The sequence below is a fragment of the Hydra vulgaris genome, chromosome 09, assembly GCF_038396675.1.
Source record: "Hydra vulgaris chromosome 09, alternate assembly HydraT2T_AEP".
Lineage (NCBI taxonomy): Eukaryota > Metazoa > Cnidaria > Hydrozoa > Anthoathecata > Hydridae > Hydra > Hydra vulgaris.
The window spans coordinates 12,745,639-12,768,214 of record NC_088928.1 but is presented as its reverse complement, the minus strand read 5'-3'; the positions used below and the strand labels follow the sequence as shown (position 1 = coordinate 12,768,214).

At 29.5% G+C, this 22,576-nt stretch overlaps 2 protein-coding genes across 2 annotated transcripts in view; both read right to left on the bottom strand.

Annotated features, from left to right (window-relative positions):
- The window catches only part of LOC100198694 (lysosomal-trafficking regulator), a 144,971-nt gene extending 141,885 nt beyond the window's left edge, over positions 1 to 3,086 (bottom strand). The window contains exons 1-2 of the mRNA XM_065804763.1: positions 2,947 to 3,086; positions 2,288 to 2,346 (exon numbers count right to left, since the gene is read on the bottom strand). Of these exons, the coding sequence (XP_065660835.1) occupies positions 2,288 to 2,335 (48 nt within the window). The 5' untranslated portion in view covers positions 2,336 to 2,346; positions 2,947 to 3,086. The remainder of the gene's footprint in view (positions 1 to 2,287; positions 2,347 to 2,946) is intronic.
- A 6,756-nt stretch (positions 3,087 to 9,842) lies between these two features.
- Positions 9,843 to 11,785, bottom strand: LOC136085280 (uncharacterized). The gene is made up of 2 exons (XM_065806571.1): positions 11,771 to 11,785; positions 9,843 to 11,720 (listed from the first exon to the last, which is right to left on the bottom strand). Exons 1-2 carry the CDS (start codon positions 11,783 to 11,785, stop codon positions 9,843 to 9,845), a joined length of 1,893 nt encoding a protein of 630 aa, XP_065662643.1.
- Positions 11,786 to 22,576: the final 10,791 nt, after the last annotated feature.

Sequence of the window (22,576 nt, the reverse complement as noted above, 5' to 3'; positions counted from 1 at the left end):
ATTTGTGTTGAACGCATAGACTTAACAAATTAATAACTTAAATATCTCTATTGTGATGTTGTGCTAAAATTTCTTGCAACCTAACCACTTCGATCACTAAGACATATTGTTCAATGAAAGTTTAAAAACTATTTAATAAACAAATGACTTTTTAAAACAGCAAATATATTTAAAGGTAAAAGTAAAACTGTAAAATTTGATATGACGAATTCTGCAACGATAAAGAATTCATGAGTTTGCAAATTTGGCATACATATATATATTAGGGTAGTGTCAACAGTTGTCTGGTTTTTACAAAGGATAGCACAGTAAAAATCTTAATTTTTATAGCACTGTATTATTTAAAAGCCAGACATCTGGCAATGCAATATTAGGGTGTCCCAAAAGACAACAATTTTTTAAAATGCCTATACATACTATCTAAATGTGTTCTATTTATTAAAATAACACTGCATATAAGAAAATCTACTATGATGATTAACATTCTTGAATATATATATATATATATATATATATATATATATATATATATATATATATATATATATATATATATATATATATATATATATATATATATATATATATATATATATATATATATATATACTACCGTCCGTAAATAATTGAATGGTCATACTTTTTGATATAAGATATCAAAGTTTAACTTACTATTGGGATGAAACTGAAAACAAAATCTAACTGAATTATGTTATCTTCATATTTATTAGGTTTACAAAAAAATCAATATAAAGTCTCATTAGATTAGTTTATAATTTACTTGTCTATTAATCACCCTTAGCAACAATAACTGCCATACATATTCTTAGCATTCTACTTAACGACTTATCCAATTTGTCACTAAGTCACTTTTATGCCATTAACTAATAAGTTTTTTCACATTTTATGCATCATTAGGCATTAGTTTTTGATGTTACTTTAAATTCCTCTCTTAAAAATCCAGTAAGAGAAAGTTGTGATTGGAGAGGCTAAATCATTCTATTCAATACATGATCATTCTCGGACCCAGTCAAATAACTTATACAATGTTCTGAAAAATTTGTATTGGATATAAGCTTCAAGTCTTTTTGTTCTAAAAAATAAATGGCTTACCATTAATCCAACTTTCCATAAGTATAGCATGACTTTTTAAGGGTCCAAGTAAACTACTTTTATTATTACTCCCTCTATTTTTACTATGCAACCTGTGACATTCCAACTAAAACGACCTCATACTTTAACACTACATCCACCATGTTTCACTGTCAATAATACACACTATTTTATCATACTTTCAACAATTTTTTTCAGACAAACAATCTTCTCTTGAAACTAAAGATTTAAAACTACACATCAGTCCATGTTTTAATCATTGTTGGGCCTTTTTTCATGTAGTTTTGCCCACTTTAGCATTTTTATTATTCTTATAATTTTTATCAAAGCATTTTAACCAAAAAACTTTTATGCTTTTTAAATTATCTAATAGAGCGAAAATAAACATAAAAAATAGTTAAATAAAAAATAGCGTTTTTAAAAAAAGTTTGTATGCATGTATACGCGTATGAATGTAAGAATGTATGTATGTATGTATGTATGTATGTATGTATGTATGCATGTATGTATGTATGTATGTATGTATGTATGTATGTATGTATGTATGTATGTATGTATGTATGTATGTATGTATGTATGTATGTATGTATGTATGTATGTATGTATGTATGTATGTATGTATGTATGTATGTTTGTATGTATGTATATATGTATGTATAATTCTTGTCCTATGGAGAACCAATTTAATATAGTTTTTATTAGAAAAAAGGTTCTGTTTATAGAACTTTAATGTTTTTGTAATTTATTTATATAGATTCATGCTACTATCTTTTACTGAATTTATAAATGTTTCGGTTTTAAATTGTTTGTCACTTTTTGCATATATGTAATTTTTTAAGATATACATAAATTCTATACCTAATATTTTTTTGAAAATTCTATTGTTTAAATACTGACTTTTAATTTTAACTTTGTTTTTTGTGTTTATAAAGCCTAATAATTAATTATGTAAAATTTATAATTAAAAGCCTTATGTGTCAGTAAGTATAAGATATTTAGTAAGCAAATACTTTATGATAAATACTTTTTTACACATTATCATTTTTTCGGAGTTGACGATATTATTTTTAGAGAACTTCACAGAACTTAAAAGAATAGGAAACGTTGCTCTACACTTAAAAACTTTAATTCAACTAGTTTAAATAGACTTATTATGATAAAATAATCATAATACCTCTCGGTCAACACAATTTTGATAATCTTGCCACTCATTTATATCCATAGTATAAAGATCTATAAAATTTGGAAACATGTATAGTGTACAATCAAAAAATTACAATATTATTGTAAATGCTTTAATTTAAAAAAAAATTGAATTAGTTAATTTAAATTAAAAATTATAACATTACAAGAAATTTATATTTTTTATTTGTTTAGTTTTGATTATTAAATACCCTAACTTAATAGGGGAAGATATAGTACAAAGCACGACAGGTTTAAAGTGGTTAAGAACAATTAATGTTTATTTTATTATTTAATAAAATTCTAACGGGGATCAAAACGAAACCGAAACGGATTTTTGCTCCTCCTTTATGAATGGTAATTGAGATCGTATAAGGGGTAATTTGGGCAGGCCCGTACGAAGTCTTTATGGTGACCAAAGTCATTTTTTGTTCGGTGCCCCAAACCTTGGATTCCTTAGAATATTAAATTAAGCATCAGTTTTACTGTTTATTGTCCGTATGTCTACTATAACGTATAGACACATAATAAGCACATAAACACTCTATATTTGAACTTGATTATATGTAATAAAAAGGAAATACAAATTAAAGTGAATGGAATAATATATTTAATCAATAAAATGTTAATTATAAAGACTAGTCACATTACACTTATTTCACTTTGCGGGCTTTCTCATTTGCAAAACTACAAATGATATTTTCGTACGATAAAGTCTTGGCAATGTCGTTTTCAATTGAAATCACCATAAGGTTAGTAAGGTGTTCTTCAGTCATTAGTGATCGCAATTTGGACTAAAAGAGAACAAGCTTACTTAAAGACGGCTATCCTTCAGCCACTGAAACGGAGATTATATTAAACATGCGAAGCAAAATGTAGATCGAAGGAAATATTGACTGAAGACCTTTCTTGTAGATTCTGTTGAGCAACTTGATAGAAGAAAGAGATTCTATTTTTCCGAAAGTATTTGATTGCTTCAGGACATCTAAATAACGGATTTCTTCAATCAATTTCTCTTTTTTTACATCATTTACGTAGAGATTTGCCTGGAGTTTGCATTTTTGATTCGTCTTTTTGTAAGTAGGCTGTATTCATCGACTCGCCATTAAGTGTTTTCCTTTTCCTTGTCCTCGTCTTAACAAAATCATTTTGAAACCCATACGAAGCTAACTGGGACTGTCCAGTTGCCTCAGTCAAAATTTTTCAGCGCATGGGGCTACTAGTAAAATAGTTATACAACGACTGGATGTTGCCAAAATAGTTCTTGATAAATGGTTCTACAGTAGAGGATTCTGCAGAATGAACGCTAGTTAGATTGAGACTATGCGCACTGCAAGGCATGAACAAAGCTTGAGAATTTTTCTCGAGAATGATGGCCTGCACTCCTTTGCATACACCGGACATATTAACCCCGTTATCATAGCCCTGGCCCCTACAGTTCTTTAAATCAATTTGGTTTTTATCCAAAACGTCTAAAATCAGCTTCGCATTGTCAGAACCCTTTTTTTCTCCAGATTTTTGACCTTCAGAAAATGCTCTTTTACTATCCATTGGTTTTTAGATCTTAGGCGGATAAATCGAAGAACAAAATTGATTTGTTCTGTTTGAGACACGTCTGACGTTCCATCAAGAATAATGGAAAAATAAATGGCTGTGTGGACCTCTACGATAATAGCAGCGAAAACAGTATCACCACATGCCATAATGAACCTATTTTGAGTTCTCCAGCTTAACTAGTGCGCTTGCATTTTGGCTCCTTGTTTTTGGTGTCGAGAAACTTCTTCTAGGTGGAACTGAAGTTGGTTACTGTGTTTCCCCAACAGCTCGAGGTTGGCTAAAAAGTTACCATTATCATACTCCAGAGTTGTTAAAAAGGCCAAAAGTAGCAAGGTCAAGGCCAAGACCACATCTGGAAAGGCCGAACCCTATAGTTACAAGGCCAAGCATTTCAAAAGTCAAGGCCAAGAATAAGAGTTTAAAGGCCAATGTTTATGCAAACATTTTCAACACCAAGTACTTAAATTTTTACCTCACGTTAAGGCCAATTATTAACAAAACTGTAGGTAGCAAGTGCTGTTACAATAAAACCACATGTTGTAAAAATAGATCACGGTTATGGGCAGAATTCAACGAAGTTAATAAAAAAAATATACTTGTAGATATATATGAAAACCGAAAACAAAAATACATAAAAATAAAGAATGAAAACTTTTAATTCTTTAATTTTATGTATATTTTTAAGTTCAAGGCCAAAAGAATCAAGGTCAAAGCCAAAATTTTCAAGACTAAGACCAAGGCCAATAGTTTTGAGGCTTAGACTAAGGCCAAGCTCTTAATTTTTGACCTTAGGGCAAGGCCTACGTCAAGGACAAGGCCAAGGACTAACAACTTTTTCATACTCGTCCAGCATGTTTGATGAACCTACACAAATATGAACAAAATATTGAAATAAAGATTATATCTAGATTAATATTCCAAGCAACAATAAAATTATTTTTTGAACATAAACTGCTAACACACCTCGAAAACTTAGATTTCTTGAAGTTAAATGAAGAGTGATTTCCAGGACGCAGCGTAAAATTTCATACAACTTAAATAACTCATTTCTTATTGACTTTTCACGTTCTGAATCAATACCGGTCTGAATTTTCAAGGCTTCAAAGGCTGATTTCCAGACGATGTAGTGATTTTTGTGTTGAACATTACACTGTTGGCTTTTAATCTTTTCTCCTAGCTTTCGCCAATTATCTTTTATTCCGCCATTCCACATGAAGCGGAAAAATTTAAATCAAGGGCCAAAATTATGCTTTTGTCCAAAATTAGAGTAGGGAAAACAAACGAAAGCTTATACAGGTCCACTCCAGATAAGCCAGTTTCTGCTAATCTTAATCAAAACCCTCTTCCACAAAGCGGTGTTGTTTCTAACTGCTTGATCACCCAGTTGAATCGCCTCTTGATCCAAATTTAAAAAAATCATTTTTTCAATCAATTCAAGAATTGTGGTATGTTTTTATTATATGCAGATATTAAATGATATGTTTTTACAATCTGCAGATATATAATGATATGTTTTTAATATCGGCATGTTTTTTGTAAAATAAGAATGCGTCTCAAACTCACCCGATTATTATCTTTTTCTTCAGAGGCAATTGAAAAATTTGAAGGGGAAGATGGCTTTCTTGGACTTAAGGGTTCATCAACGCTGTTGGTAACAAGGTCCGTTTAAAAAGGAATTGTTTTTACAGTTTTGGAATGAAATTATGAATATAACATTGTGAATAAAAAATAAAGCTTTTAACCTTTACCTTTACTTCTTGGTCGGACGTAGGTTTAATAAATGCCTTTTTTTTTTTAATTTTATCGTACGTTTATTCTTGTATTCTTTTACAACTTTTTCTACAGCCATTTTTCTGCCTTGGGACCCTGAATCATGCTTTCGAAAAGTGAACATGACGTTTTAACTCTAAGGAGCGCGTTACTTATTTTTAAAGAAAATAAAAAAGTTTTATTAGTTTCGAAATCGAACTGAATTTTTTATAAAGAATTTAATTCTCAAAGGAATTAAAGAGAAAAGGATTTAAATGCAATTTCACAAAATCAAATTAATTTAATAAATGTATTGAGAAAAAGTATTTGAAAATTGTTGGAATGTTAGTGACTTAACTGATTTATGTAATATTGATAATGTTTTAAAACATCGAGAATGTTTTAAAACATCGAGAATGTTTTAAAACATCGAGAATGTTTTAAAACATCGAGAATGTTTTAAAACATCGAGAATGTTTTAAAACATCGAGAATGTTTTAAAACATCGAGAATGTTTTAAAACATCGAGAATGTTTTAAAACATCGAGAATGTTTTAAAACATTATGTTCAGATAAGTGTTATGTAATTCGAATTTTAACTAATTTAAATTGGAGTCATTGCAATCAGTCCTTCCAAGCAGAAAAAATAAAAATTGTAAAATTTCTATTTAACTTAACCTAAATTTTAATTTCATTTCATGTAGTAAAATTCTAAAAAATCTTACAAAATATCTTACAGAAAAAATAAAAATCTTATATTTTTTTATAAATATTTGGCTCAAAATAATGCAAATAATCTTCCTTTTTTAATTTGCCGTTTGATAATTTGCCTGTTTGAAAGTTTGCCGTTTGATAAATTTACAATAAATACATACTGCATATATAAATTTAGGCCGTAGTAAGAAGAAAAAATAAATTGTCTTATCACCGAGCCCGTGTACATATTGTCTGTGTTTATATAAAAGCAAATATATGCATAATCCGTTTTAAAATACATAAAAATTTGCGAAAATGCAAAAAATGTTTTTAAAAGAACGTGAAACTATAGTATATTTATACTGATTTAAAATAAAAGTAATTTAAACATACATATATGCTAATGCATACACATTTTCTATATTAATGTTAAATAAGATATATTCATTTAGTGATAATAACAACGTTTTTTTTTAATTTTATTTTGAATTAAATTTAGAATAATAAATATTTGAAATCTGTTAAAATAAATTCTAATTTGTAATAAGAGTCATTAGATTCTCTTTTAAATTTCTCCAAGGAGTAGTTCTCTTTATGTCTAATAAAAATTTTAATAAAATCTTTTATTGAGGGTTGCATGTGCCCCATTTGTCTGTGTACCTAGATAAAATGTACCCAGTGCCCCCCTTCCCTCTGGGTGGCCCTGAAATCGGGGTAGTACGCGACAACAGAAAACAATAATGGAGACAGTAATAGTCATTGTCCTTTATTATTATTAAAGATTAACTTTTTAGTTTTACTTGCTAAGCTAAATGCATTTTTTTTGGAATGCTTAATTTGGAATGACAATTTAGCTAGTTTTATTGTAACTTATTGTTTATACTGACGATAAAACATGTTTTGTTTTAAATGCGTAATAAATTTTTATTGCAAAAGCTGTAAAAAACAATAATAAAACAATACTGTGAAGTATTTTTGTCAACTTAAAAGGCTTGTGCTAATATAAAACAACCTCGCCATGCTGTTTTATTGTTGTTTTATACAGTTTATCACATTAAAAATATAAATCGCGTTTAAAATAAAACGTGTTTCAACGTCAATGTAAACGGGGTAGTAGACACCATATTTTCAATGCGTTTTTTAGCGCAGACATGATAGATGCAAGTTTTAGACTTGATAAATATTTACATTTCCAGTTTTACGCTTATTATTTTTGGAAAAAAATTTCTTTATTGCTTATTTCTAGAGATGGGCCGATTCCGAAAAATACCGATTCCAATTCTCTGTTGCGATTCCGATTCTTTACCAATTGCGATTCTTTTGCGATTCTTATTATTTTAATTAAAACTGGTAATTAAATTAATAATTTAACCGTCGTATCATGTTAATTTAATACCTATGCAGATTTTAAAAGTGAAAACACCAAAATTAGTTATATTGGTACAGGTGAAACAGAACCAAAGACACCAAGCCCCAGGGACATGCCCCTTTTTAAAAAAATTGACCTATAAATAGAATTTTTTTTCGAAATAAGGGAGTGTTCTCTCTCTATTTTAAAAACCGTGTCGTCGGCCCTGTGAAATAATAGCAACTAAACAAGTAACATATTAAACAATATATATGTTTGTATGGAACTTATTATTATTAAGAAACAAATAATATAGTCATAAGTAATGGTAAAAGTGATCAGATACACAGAATGTTGTCTTTTCAATCAGCTTTTACATATGATATTAGTACCGTTAGTACTGATAGTTAAGAAACGGGAGGTTCTTGTTCAAAGACACAAGCATTTGCACTCGTTCCGGAGTTAACCGGCTTCTTTTCCGGTCGCAGATAAGACCCGCGGTACTAAACAACCGCTCCGAAATCACTGTACATAGAGGCGTCCCTAAATATTTCTGTGCTAGTTTTTTCATGTTAAGAAATTTGGATTTCCTCCAATATTCAAAGACGTCCTCGTGACTTGCAAGTAGAGGTTCTTTGAAGTACACTGCTACTTCGTCTGACATTGTGCAATGCGCAGTATAAATCTAAAACATTAAAACAATTTATAGGCTTGCAATATTTAAAGTACAATACTAATATAGAAGCACAATACTTACTACAGAATTTGTGTTGATTAATTGGTTATATAATGACCAGACAGCACCTGGAGCAGGTGTGGTATGTTCTTGATTTTCAGCAGCTTTAATTTCATGACCCTCGTCTATGTCCAATGCATTTAACTCGCCAATTAATAAAGTAACAGCTTTCTCAGCCATCGTCCTGCTCCTAAAAATCTTTTTTTTAAATCTGGGATCTAGTATTGTTGCATAAGCATATATAGGTTCGTTCTCGCAGTCTCCGTATATATATATATATATATATATATATATATATATATATATATATATATATATATATATATATATATATATATATATATATATATATATATATATATATATATATATATATATATGTTTATATTCTGTAATTAAAACAGCATTTATAATAATACAAAATAATAATACTAACAATAATTATAATAATACAAGCAAATAAGATTTTTATAATTATACTTACCGTCGGTAAATTGAATAAAATAAATCAATTGAAATTTAGAGTATAAACTTTTACTTTTATTTTCAACGTTTACTGTTGTTAAGGTTTTCCTTCACAGTTACTTAACTTCAACGACAATATTAAATGCGAAAGTGAAGATTTAACGTAAATTAAAGAAAACAAAATCTCAACGTCAAAGAGTTTATATATTAACTTAAATTATCAAGGGAGTAATAATAAAAGAAGTGAAGTCGTTAAAAAGTAGAGCATGACAGTTAACTGTTAAACGGTTAATTTTTAGGTTAATCATGTTAAAGGTTAAGGTTAACCTTTAAAAATTATAAGGTTAATTTTAAGGGTTAAGGTTAACCTTTAAAAATTTAAGGTTAATTTTAAGGGTTAAGGTTAACCTTTAAAAAGTTAAGGTTAATTTTAAAGGTTAAGGTTAACCTTTAAAATTTTAAGGTTAATTTTAAAGGTTAAGGTTAACCTTTAAAATCTTAAGGTTAATTTTAAAGGTTAAGGTTAACCTTTAAAACTTTAAGGTTAATTTTAAAGGTTAAGGTTAACCTTTTAAATTTTAAGATTAATTTTTACAGTTAACATTAACCTTTAAAAGTTTAAGATTAATTTTAACAGTTAACCTTAACCCTTAAATTTGTTTATATTGTCACGGATTAATGCCCTTTTCTCAAAATATCTTCTTAGTTCCTAAGAATTTTAGGTTTAAAATTTTTATGCTCTTTATATAAATGTAAAAGGTTATTAATTACACTTAAAAGTTCATAACATGTAAAAGTGTAAAGGATATTGGTTACATAGTAATTAGAGCATAATCTTATGGATAGTGCTCTAACTGCTAGGCATAAGCCCCATCGCCAAGCTTTTGTAAAGCTATTCGTCAAGGCTATCCTTTGTGATGGAGGTTTTTTTTTTTTTGTTGTTTTTTTTGTTTTTTTTGTTTTTATAACATGTTTTATTTTATTGGATATCTTATCTTATTCATTCTCATTCTCTTCAAATCCAGGCCATGTGATATTGTTCATTTCTTTCATGTTCTCTTTCATGAAAACAAGCATTTCAATGTTGTCAATGCTAAGGCAAGTTCTTCGTTCTGTCAATATATTTCCAGCTATTGAAAACACTCTTTCTGATGTAGAAGATGATGCTGGGATGCACAACATCTTCCTGGCTAGTCTGGTTAGATATGGAAATTTATTTTGCTGGTTATTCCAACATTGAAGGATATTTGAATCTTTGTGTACACAGCCTTCTTCAACATATAACGTTACTTCATTTTGTGCCTCCTTAAAAGAGTCATCTTTAGAATTTTGTCTTTTTTGCTGTTTCCCATAAAGTTTTTTATTTGCCTGTTCCCAAACATCTTCCTGTTCATCTTCTTCAGACTCCAGTAGTGTTGGTGAGGAGATTTCATTACTAGTAGGACTTTTTGAACCATCTCGCTTTTTCATATCAATTATGGCTTGGACAGCAGTTACCTTAATCAATTCATACTTCTCAGGACCTGCAAAATTGATAACAGAGCCCTTATAACGAGGATCAAGAAAATGACACATTACATATTCTGGTGTTTCAATACCAGAATTTGGAAATCGGGCATCTAATCCTTCAACAAGCTTCTCTGAAATCTCACTGACACAAGTAAGAGTACTGTGGTTACCAAAGAATACTAACTTTCTCCTAACATTGACTAGTTGCATAAACACCAAGTTCATAGTTGGTTCTTTGTCAGAACTAAGTGCTCTAGACATTTTTTCAAGAGGTTCAAGACAGTTCAAAACACCCTTCATGATAAGAATTTCATCCAGGCTTGGCAAGAAACCTTCAATGACTGTAGATGTTTCAACCATTTTAGCAATGCAACCTTCAAGATCAATAATTGACTGCAACATCTTCAGATCTGAATTCCATCTTGTTGAAACATTCTGTACCAGTTTAGTTCGTGACTGCTTAAAATCAAGAGCTATTTTCCTCAAGATACTGGAATTTTTGGGAGAATGATTGAAGTGGTTAACCAATTTAGATAGTTTAGAAGAAAGTTCTTTCCAGGCAGGAACAGCTTTTAAAGCATCAGTGACAATCAAATGAATCTGATGATCAGCACACCACAAGTTGTCATTTATCGATGGTAATTGGCTAGCTTTGCCGAGGCGCATAGCTTTCAAAACATTAGTACCTCCATCTGTTGTTGCCCATGTGTGGGTTTTATGTTCCAATTTCAATCCTTTGATCAATGAGTCAAGTTTTTCCAAGATTATTTCACCCGTGTGTTTTTCTCCGAAATAATCAAGTTTGACAAGAAGACGTTTAAGCTCAAACCGGTTATTGATAAAATGAAGAGTTAAAGATTGGAATGAAAGATTATTATACTGAGTAGTCCAGATGTCTGTTGTAAAAGCAGCACCATCAAGATAGGGCCTTTCATCATTCACAACTTTTGAGATGTGGTCCTGAACAAATTGATATAATTTTGGAATTCTTAAACGGGACAAGGAAGTTGATGAGATAGGGTTATACTTTCCCTTTGTTGTCAGTGACAATATTGTCCGAAATCCTTCACTATCAACTATCTTAAATGACAACTGTTCCCTTATGATCCACTTAGTTATTTCTGTAACTATTTGCACATTTTCAGGATGGTCTTTGGGCCATTGACTTACAACACGAGCTGTTCTTGGTGTTTTTGGAGTTTTCTGAGTATTTGTTGATTGATGAGGTAATATTGATGATCCAGGAGTCATTACTAAACGAGCACGTTTACGACAATGAATGAAGTCTTCATCATTATCACTTTCACTATCATTGTGTCTCTTTGCTCCATTGGAATTTAACACTGCTTGAGAATCAGTTCTTTGCTTGAATTCAATTAAACTTTGAGGATGTCACTTAAGATGATTCCCTATACCTGATGTTGAGCCATTCTTTGAAACAAGGATCGCGCCACACTCATTACACTTAGCATGAGAATCATCAGTTTTTGTAAAAAAGTCCCAAATCATTGATTTTTTCGGCATGATGATTGATGATGATGAAACTGAAAGTAATAAAAGAAATTAATAACTAGAAAGCAATTAAATAATATTTGCAAGTAAAAAAGATTATCTGTTTGACGGGAGGGGGGAGGAGTGTGTGGGGGGGGGGCGGACTAGGTTGTAAATTCCCTATTTGTAGTTTCGTGAAAAACTGTTGACACAGTTTAAAAATTTTATATTCTGTATAAAAATATTTCAGCGCTATATTTTTAAAAATTCATAAAACTGTTACAAGTTAACAAATAGCTATTGCAAATAATCAAGAATATTATAAGTAACCAAAATACTTTTGGATCTCTGAAATATATGGTATATTTTCTAAATGAATTGAATTTGAAGTTTGTTGAAGTTGAATATACCGTAGATTTCCCTAATTCCGAACAGTCCCTAATTCCGAACAGCTTTAGTTCACTTATTTTTACATCTTTTATTTTTGTAGAATTTTTAAATGGAAAACTGATTAATAAATTAGAAGACTAGGGTAATGAGAATATCAAAAAATATTTTCAAAATATATATTGATACCATTAAACTTTTTAATTGCAAGCAAAACACTTTTTAAAACCCTGAAAAACCAACAATATAAAACCGACTTAAAAAAAAAAAGACAATTTAAATTGCGTACCGTTCGATGTAGAATTTGATGGTGAATATTTATCTGAAAAAAAAAGTCAAAAATTAGCAATACTTTGTAAGATATCTTAAAAACAGTACATTTTCTGCATAATTAAAACGTTTCCCAAATTCCGAACAGATTATGGAATGCACTTTTTTTTGCAAAAGTTAGCGTTTTTACGCGCTAGTAATTAACAACAACATTTAACAATAGTACTTTAACGTCATTAACTTAGAAACTCACAAACGCTTTTAACCTTTTTAATTAAAAGTTTTTATTGAATTTCTAAACGCCTTGTTTGTCTTAACGTTTGTTAATGAAAAAATGTCAAAGTTTGAAAAAAATGAAGATCGTGAAGGAAAAATTCAACTTTGTATTGAAGCTATTAATAATAAGAAGATGTCATATTCAAAAACCACTTCATTCTATAACATTCCTAAAACGACTATTTTTTGCAGACTAAAAGGAATAAATGGAGATGCTGGTGTTGGTAGGCCCAGAGCAATAAGCCAAGTAACGGAGAGGGTTATAGTTGAACTTGTACAGTTTATGAGTGACATTGGCTTCAGCTTAAAAAGAAATGATATTTTAACTATGGTCGAAAACTATTTGAAGGAATCTAAACAAAATTATTTATTCAAGAACGGTAAACCTACTTGAAAGTGGTACGATAGTTTCATGAAAAAATATGCGAAAAATATCTGTGAAAGAAAACTAGATGAAAAAGAACCCAGAAAAGTTATTAAAGAAAAAAAAAAATTGGACTCAGTAATTCTCAAAGAACAAAAATTAAAAAAAAAAGAAGAAAAAAACCTTCTAAAACTTAAAAAACCCCGAAAACGGTCTCAGAAATATAACAAAACAACAAAGATGTCTACTAGTCAAAATATTGAGTGTCTTCCTGCCGCCGGCTGTAATCCCTACCATATCAATCGTCTTTGTATTTCTTGCGGAAGCCTTTGGGACGAAACTACAAGCAACAAATGGGTTGCATGTGAAAAGTGTTCTAACTGGCCGTGTATTCCTTGTATTATCAATTATCACGAAACAATTGAATTCGTGTGCAAGGAGTGTGAATAACTTTTATTAGTTTTAATTTTTGTAGCTTGGCGCCTTAAAACAATATTTTTTGAATACAACAACTTTTTCATTATAGTTTTTTTAAAAACTATTAAATCTGTACAGCACAGCTAGGGTTGCCACCTCCAAATAAATAAGTATTCATTTGGAGATAGCAACCGTAGTTGTACTGTACAGATTTGATAATTTACAGATAATAGAAAAACATAGATGTATTGCTGCGATACTATTTAATTAAAACTAACTGTGATACTATTTAATGGCAAAGAATAATGGCGTGGTTATAATAATGAAAGGTTATAAAATAATAATTTTCAGTGAGCAAAATTAAGGGGTTACTGAACAATGTTTCAGTCTTTGAATTACTGCCATTTCAAAATACAACTGCCTAAAGGTTAAAATTGCATTGCTAAATGATAAAAAATCACTACAAGCTTCCTATTTGATTAATGGGGGAGCCTTCTTTAAGGCTGCAACCAACCTAATACTAATAACTGAGATTTCTTCTGACTAACGACGGTTAACTACTTGACTTTTTAAATTTCAAAATTAACAATATTTTTACAATAAATATACTTGTTGCTTAATATGGTTCGATTCAGTTTAGATTCCAGTTTATTTATTTAAAAAAATTAATATAAAATTCAAAAAGCAAGCGGAGTTATTCAACTTTAAGTACGATTTTGTTCGGAATTAGGGAAATCTACGGTATATATATGTAGAACTTTTCAACACAATTAGTAAACAAGCACTGATTGTAAAAGTGAAAAGAGAAAAACTCTCTCTTACAGATAATTAAATTAAATTAAATTCATTTAACTTCTCTCTTCTAGATAGATGCCAAATTAAAAAAAAAAAGGGGGGGGGGGTTAAACACCACCTCTGCATGAGACTTTGTCGTCTTTAAACTGCAACACTGTTTCTAGTTTATACACTTTAAAAAAAATTCATATTCGGTTAACCGTACAAAATGTTATTTTGTATGGTTAACCGAATACTTCGGTTAATTTTCTAAGGTTAATTTTAAAGGTTAAGGTTAACCTTTAAAAATTCAAGGTTAATTTTAAAGGTTAAGGTTAACCTTTAAAATTTTAAGGTTAATTTTAAGGGTTAAGGTTAACCTTTAAAATTTTAAGGTTAATTTTAAAGTTTAAGGTTAACCTATTAACCGTTTAACGGTTAACCTTCATGCTCTATTAAAAAGTCTTTTTAAAAAGAATCGGAATCGTTAAAAAAAGTTGAGAATTGCGATCTTACGATTCCTTGAGAATCGGTGAAATCGGAAGAATCGGAATCGGAATCGGCCCATCTCTTCTTATTTCCCAAAAAAAAACATTAACTTAATTTGATTTTTAAGTTTTGTAAAATTTGTAACAAGTTAATGTTTTTGAACACATGTGGGTAAGATGAGACAATCAATTATTCAGTTTTTATTTAATCTAAAGAAAACAGCACAAACTTTCCTTTGAAGTAAACACTAAAAACATTTAAAAAAATAAAAAAAAACCCGGCCAAGTCTATCAAGAAATAGGTTAGGTACTTTAGATTTTTTAAACTATTAAAACAGTATCTGTGGGTGGTTGTTAAGTTTAACCACCATTTTTATTCACGTATAAATAAAAATTTGAGCAAAATTGCTGAAGTTTTTATTCACGTAAAGTTTATTTAAGTTATTCACGTTAAGTTTATTTTTATTGATGTAAAGTTTATTTTTATTTACGTAAAGTTTATCTAAAAACGCTGAGTAGTTCAACTTTACGTAAACAAAAAAATTTCTGAAATAAGTAAAGTTTTTATTCTCAAAAAAACAACTAATACAAAGAAAAAGCGATTACTTTTTTTCATTCACCCGGGTAATTTTTTAATATAATAATATTGGAAATATAATTTATATCCATATCAATAACTAATTAACAGATTTAAAAACATCATATTTGGAAAAAATCAAGCTAAAACACTTATTTTGTAATTCGTATAAGTTGTTCCAAGGGAGTTAAAATATTATGGGGAGTTAATTTGTTTCGCCGACAGGGGTTAATTTATTTCAAGGGGAGTTAATCTATTTCGAAATAGATTAACTCCCCGGGTAATTTTTCACGCAACGGGAGTTAATTTATTAACCTAACCCTGACCCTGACGGGATTAATTTATTTCATGACACCGGCCTATTTTGTTTTTTCGTTGCATTTAGATCTAAATTGAATAGATCGTTATTAGGCGTAAATAATGTTTTAATTAAAAAGCTTTAAAATAAATCATAGTATAAGAGTTGTTAACCGGAATATTTTGTACAATTACGGAAAAATAAAATTCTTTCGAAAGGATATTGAGAATCAGGAATTTTTTTTTTTCGTACCGAATTTTACGAAACAAAAAAAACCGTCGATGGGGCGACTAAATAAGTGCGAATTTCATAACTGCGAATCAGCATAAGTGCGACTGGCATAAGTGCGAACTGGCATAAGTGCGAACTGGCACAAGCGCGAACTGGCATAAGTGCGAATCACTTGCAAAAACTGGCATAAGTGCGAACTAGCACAAGCGCGAACTGGCATAAGTGCGCCAAAAGAATTTGCAAACATTGACATAAGTGCGAACTGGCAGAAGTGCGAACTGGCATAAGTGCGAAACAATTGCAAAAACTGGCATAAGTGCGAACTGGCACAAGCGCGAACTGGCATAAGTGCGCCGAAAGAATTTGCAAACATTTGCATAAGTGCAAATTGGCATAAGTGGCGAATTGGCAAGTTCGCACTTATGCCAATTCGCACTTATGCCAATGTTTGCAAATTCTTTCGGCGCACTTATGCCAGTTCGCGCTTGTGCCAGTTCGCACTTATGCCAGTTTTTGCAATTGATTCGCACATATGCCAGTTCGCACTTATGCCAGTTCGCACTTATGCCAATGTTTGCAAATTCTTTCGGTGCACTTATGCCAGTTCGCGCTTGTGCCAGTTCGCACTTATGCCAGTTTTTGCAATTGATTCGCACATATGCCAGTTCGCACTTCTGCCAGTTCGCACTTATGCCAATGTTTGCAAATTCTTTCGGCGCACTTATGCCAGTTCGCGCTTGTGCCAGTTCGCGCTTATGCCAGTTTTTGCAACTGCTTCGCACTTATGCAGATTCGCAGTTATGAAATTTGCACTTATTCAGCCTCCTCCCGTCGATGTTAATTTCGCAAATGCTACTTACGAAATGTAGCCTTTCGCAAGTTGAATTACGAAATAAAACTATTTTGCTACATAGGAAAGTAGTGCTTGCGGAAGTCGCACTTGCGAAACGAGCTCTTTCGCGAAACGACGTTTCGAAGTCTATAAAAAAATTTTGTTGGTCAAAGGGATATAATTGAGAAAAATAAAATTTTTATATACCAAAATGTTTATAATAAAATTTTATTTTTAGCATTGCAACCTATGAACATTTTAAGGTTTTATTTTTTAAAATAATGATAAAAAACCAAATTTCTTTTGAAACGAAACTCTTTCGCACCGCAACTAGCGAAACAGTTCTTATTGGAAAAAAACTTACGAAACGCGGCAATAAATAATTAATATATATATATTTATAATCAGGGATGCGGAGTCCCAAAAACGACTCCGGATTTGAAAGTCACAAAAAGATTACTTTATCCTAGTTTTTGGTATTCAGGTGCTCTAAAAATATAAATAAGTTTATGGACTACTAATAGGAAAAAAATTAAGACTTTTAGAATAGATGAACAATCGTTTTTTGAGCCCGGAGTCCTTAGGTATAATGGCGGCAAGGACTCTAGGACTCCAGGACTCTGGGCTTACAAACAATAAGTTTCAAGTCATTAAATCTCATGATTTTTTTTATTATAGCACATAATAAGTCAACAAACATGTTTAGAGCTTCTGGACACTACAGACTTGGAAAAAGTAGAGATATAAAGCCGGAGTCCTTTTGGGACTCCGCATCCCTGTTTATAATAATAAATATATTTAATTACACTTTTTGAATCAAATACGTATAATTAACTAAGTAATTAAAATACTAATTTTTTATATGTTATTGTTTCAGTTTTAAAATGTATAAGTTTCAGTTTTAAACTTCTATAAAGGAATCAAGACTTTCATAAAATATGTTTTTTAGAATAGAATTAATAATGAAGATAACTTTAATAACGTTAACATACGAATACTATTGCGAAATCGGGAAACAATTCTTTTGTTGAAATAGAAAAAACACCTAATTTAAGTGATGAATGCTAAAACTTAATTATATAATAAAATATCTAAAAATAGCTCTTACTTGTTTTCAAATAGTATAATTTTTATGTTTAGACAGTTTCAATTTCTTTATCTTTGAGGTGCTCTGTTATGTGCTCCTTTGCTTTTATAACCTCAATAACAATAAGTAAATTAAAAAAAAATATAAACACATCCTTTTCAATAATTTTTTCTTAAATGTTTTCCTTAATAAATAAAAAAAGTAAGGGTGGGAGGGTAGTAAGGGCATTTGTTGTCCCTTGTACCATTGGCCCTGGAAAATTCTTTGATTTTCAACATCCCAACGTTATTGGGACTGTACAACTGCTGAAAGTTTTAAAGCTTTAGCTGTTTCAGAGAGAAGAAAAAAATTAGTTGCGAGATTTTGTAACAGAAAAACAGGTACGTACAATACGACTCTTACCCAGGTTTTTGCGCTTGGAAAAAATTTTAACATTGAAGCTCACCAGGAAAATACAAGCGTTGAAAGATTTAGAGCTGTAGCAAGTCCGAGAGGTTGTAATAATTTAATGGCAAGATTCAGTAAGAACTGACAACGGTCAAACAACACTTAAAGTTCAATTAAAATTTGTAATGAAACCAAATATTTTACTAGTAAAATATTTGGTTTCATTACAATATATAAATAGTAAACCTCCAATTCTGCTATGCCAAAGGCAATAAACAACTGAGTAGGAAGTTAATCAAAGTCGGTACTTAATAAATATAAATATTTATAAGCACTGGAATAAAGACATGTTGCAGAGGGAGCGTTGCCATTTCCCTCAAAACTAACTCAAAGTTTCTGTTTTTTCTGTTTAAATTTTACCTACGTTAGGCCCCCTTAATTTCTGTTTTAGCAAACTCCAGCATCCTAACTTTGTTAACCTTTCTAGGTCACTGTATATATATATATATGTATATATTTATACACACACACACACACACTCACACACACACACACACACACACACACACACACACACACATATATACATAATATATATATATATATATATATATATATATATATATATATATATATATATATACATATACATATATATATATGTATATATATATATATATATATATATATATATATATATATATATATATATATATATATATATATATATATATATATATATATATATATATATATATATATATATACGTATATATCTATATACGTATGTATTTATATATATATATATATATATATATATATATATATATACGTATATATATATATATATATATATATATATATATATATATATATCAGATATATATATATATATCAGATATAAATATATACGTATATAGATATATACGTATATATATATATATACGTATATATATATATATACATATATATATATATATATATATATATATATATATATATATATATATATATATATATAACCGTATATATATACGTATACGTGTGTGTGTGTGTGTGTATAAATATATATATATATATATATATACATATATATATATATATATATATATATATATATATATATATATATATATATATATATATATATATATATATATATATATATATATATATATATATATATATATATATATATATATATATATATATATATATATATATACAGTGACCTAGAAAGGTTAACAAAGTTAGGATGCTGGGGTTTGCTGAAACAGAAATTAAGGGGGCCTAACGTAGCTAAAATTTAAACAGAAAAAACAGAAACTTTGAGTTAGTTTTGAGGGAAATGGCAACGCTCCCTCCGAAACATGTCTTTATTCCAGTGCTTATAAATATTTATATTTATCAAGTATATATTTATATTTATCAGATATATATGTATAAACTAATGAAGAATCATTAGCAACATTATTTTATTTAAATAATAAGTAATAACACTTTTTTGTATAACAGTTTAATAAATGCTTTCGAGTCTATTCCGTTAGCGCACATTCCGAAACGCTCCTTCCGTAAGGAACTGTTTCGCAAGTATTCTTTCAAAATGATTTGTTTCGCAAGTTTCTTTTTGTAAATAGTTTTTACGGAATTAATATTATTTATTTTTTTCGTTTAATGCATTACGGAAGGTGAATTTGCGCAAGTACAACTTTCGCATTAGCAACTTGAAATACGGAAGATAAAAATGCGAAATTTTCGTAAGTTTTTGTTTACGGCAAACAACCCTAGTATAAACCGTTAAAAAAGCAATTATTTTATAGTTTTTATTATTACCAAATAATTTCGTTGCTTAAACAATTTTGAATACACCGATTGAGCGAATTTAAGGAGGGGTAAAATGATACCGATTGAACTCTAAAAGGAGGGGTAAAATGATACTTCCGTTATTCATAGTATACAATATTTACTCAAATATAGACATTTAACTAATAATGCTAAAACATATATTTACCATAAAAATAATTATAGAATACGATATGATTTTAAAGATGAAAGTTGAAGAGTTAAAAAACTATCTGAAGTAAAGGGGGTTAATGGTAAAAGAGAAGAGCTAGTGGGTCGTGTATTTGCTGCAATGGAAAACAATGTTCTCCCAATAAAAACAGCAGTAGAAGTTGAAGCAGATTTACAAAAAGAATATAATTTGAAACTAAGATTAGACGATATGCAGATACCTAATCCGTTTAAAATTCTTGATGGCTGGATGGACGAACAAGAAGGTATGTAGGGTTGCCAGATGTCTGGTTTTTACGGAGGAGAATACAGCGCCAAACCTGTAAAAATAAATTGTTTTACTGTGTTCTCTTTCGTAAAAACCGGACATTTGGCAACACAAAAGGTACGCCGTTCTGGCCAATGTTGTTATATCCATAATTATTTAATGTTTAATTAATTAGAACTCGGAAGTAAAGACTTTAGTGACTATAAAACTCAAAAGCATATAGAGTTACTATAAATCTTCCTGGCTTCAACCTCTTAAGTATCTTAGTTTACCAGATAATAATTACTGTATATTTAAATCAGAATGTCGGAGATCACAATCTATTAATGATATATATCATAAACTGTGGTTGATATTAGAAAAAAGTGCAAAAATAAAAGCCTGTCATTGTACATGCATGGTTGGCATAGGTCAAACTTGTAATCATATTGCTGCAGCAATGTATAGAGTGGAGACTGCTCTAAGAAATGGTCTAAAAAACCCTGCATGTACAAGCACTTCAAATGAATGGCTACTATCTCGAAAAGGAATAGCACCTTCTAAAATCAAAGACCTGGGCTTTAGTCGTGAAGTTTTGACAAAAGTTGATATGTTACCAATTGATTTACGAAGCAATTAACAATGTATTTTTTACCTATTCATCTTGCGTTGATTTTTTTTACAAGTTTAAAAGTAAACATGTCAGTTGAGAGTATAAATCGAATTGAATTATTAACACGGGGTCAAAATAAAAAAGAACATCGGTATCACTATTGAAAAGGTTTTATAACTGCCTCTTAGACACACCAAGTAGCAACAAATATGGAAAAAATTAAAGAAGCTGTTAATGGGTACAGCAACTTTTGATCACTCAACCAAAAAATATCAGGGCTGACCTTTACTAATCCTAATATTCCAGCCTTGAAGTATGGTCGTACAATGGAAGTTGAAGCAGAGAATGCGTCTTATGTAAAAATAAAAGGACAACATTAAAATCTTACTTTAAATGAATGCGGTTTTTACCTGGATTATGAACATCGTTATAATGGAGCAAGTCCAGATCGTATGTCACGTGATTGCTGTCCTAAAGCTTGTACCAAGGTGAAATGCCCTTACAAAACTAATTTTACTACACCAACATAATTAAATTTACCATATTTAGTAAAAGAGGGTATTGATGTAAAACTTAAAAACAACCATAGTTATTACACCCAACGTATGTTACAAATGGCTGTTACCAAGTGTTGTGTTACATACTTTGTTGTATGGACCCCACATAGCATAATTATAGATAAAATTAACTCTGATCTTTCTTTGTGGAATTTATTAAAGGAAAAATTTATTAATTATTTTAAAGATTACTATTTAAAATCAATTTTTAGCACTTAATCTAAATATGTTCGGTCTAAGTTCGGTCACCATGTAGCTTCGGTCATTTAAGAAAAACATAAAAAAAACATGCTAAACTCAAATTTTACAAACTTTTTTTTCTCAAATAATGTTTGTAATTAGTTCGTAAATATGCAACCTGCTGAAATAATTCTTTAGCAAAACAACTATTTAAAGTAATGCATACTATTAAAATCTAAAATAAGCAAATTATTAAAATAAATAATCAAATTTAATCTTAGTATTTTTAAGAATCACCAAATTAATTATATTTACAAAAAAAAATTATTATTCTTTGAAAATTATTTACTTTTTTTATAAAAATTAGTAAAACTTTGAAATATTCTAACTTCAGTCATTCAACGAAGGAAAAAATTAGCAGTAATATTGTGAAATGTTGACAAGTGTTGCGAATCTAAAATTTACCTGTAAGTTTACCTGTAAATTTACCTGTAAATTTTGAGATTTTTATAATGGACACACACTGGTATTTTATTTGAATAAAAAATTTTTTCATAATTTTAAAATTAACTGATGGTTTTTTGGTTTCTAAAAAATATCAAGCTTAAGACATTTTTTTGGATATAAAATTACAGCTCAACGACAATTATGGATGCGTTGCGATTGACAAGACATGGCAAGCACTTTCAGATATCATTTTTACACATCTTTCAACAGATTGTGTATGGGAAG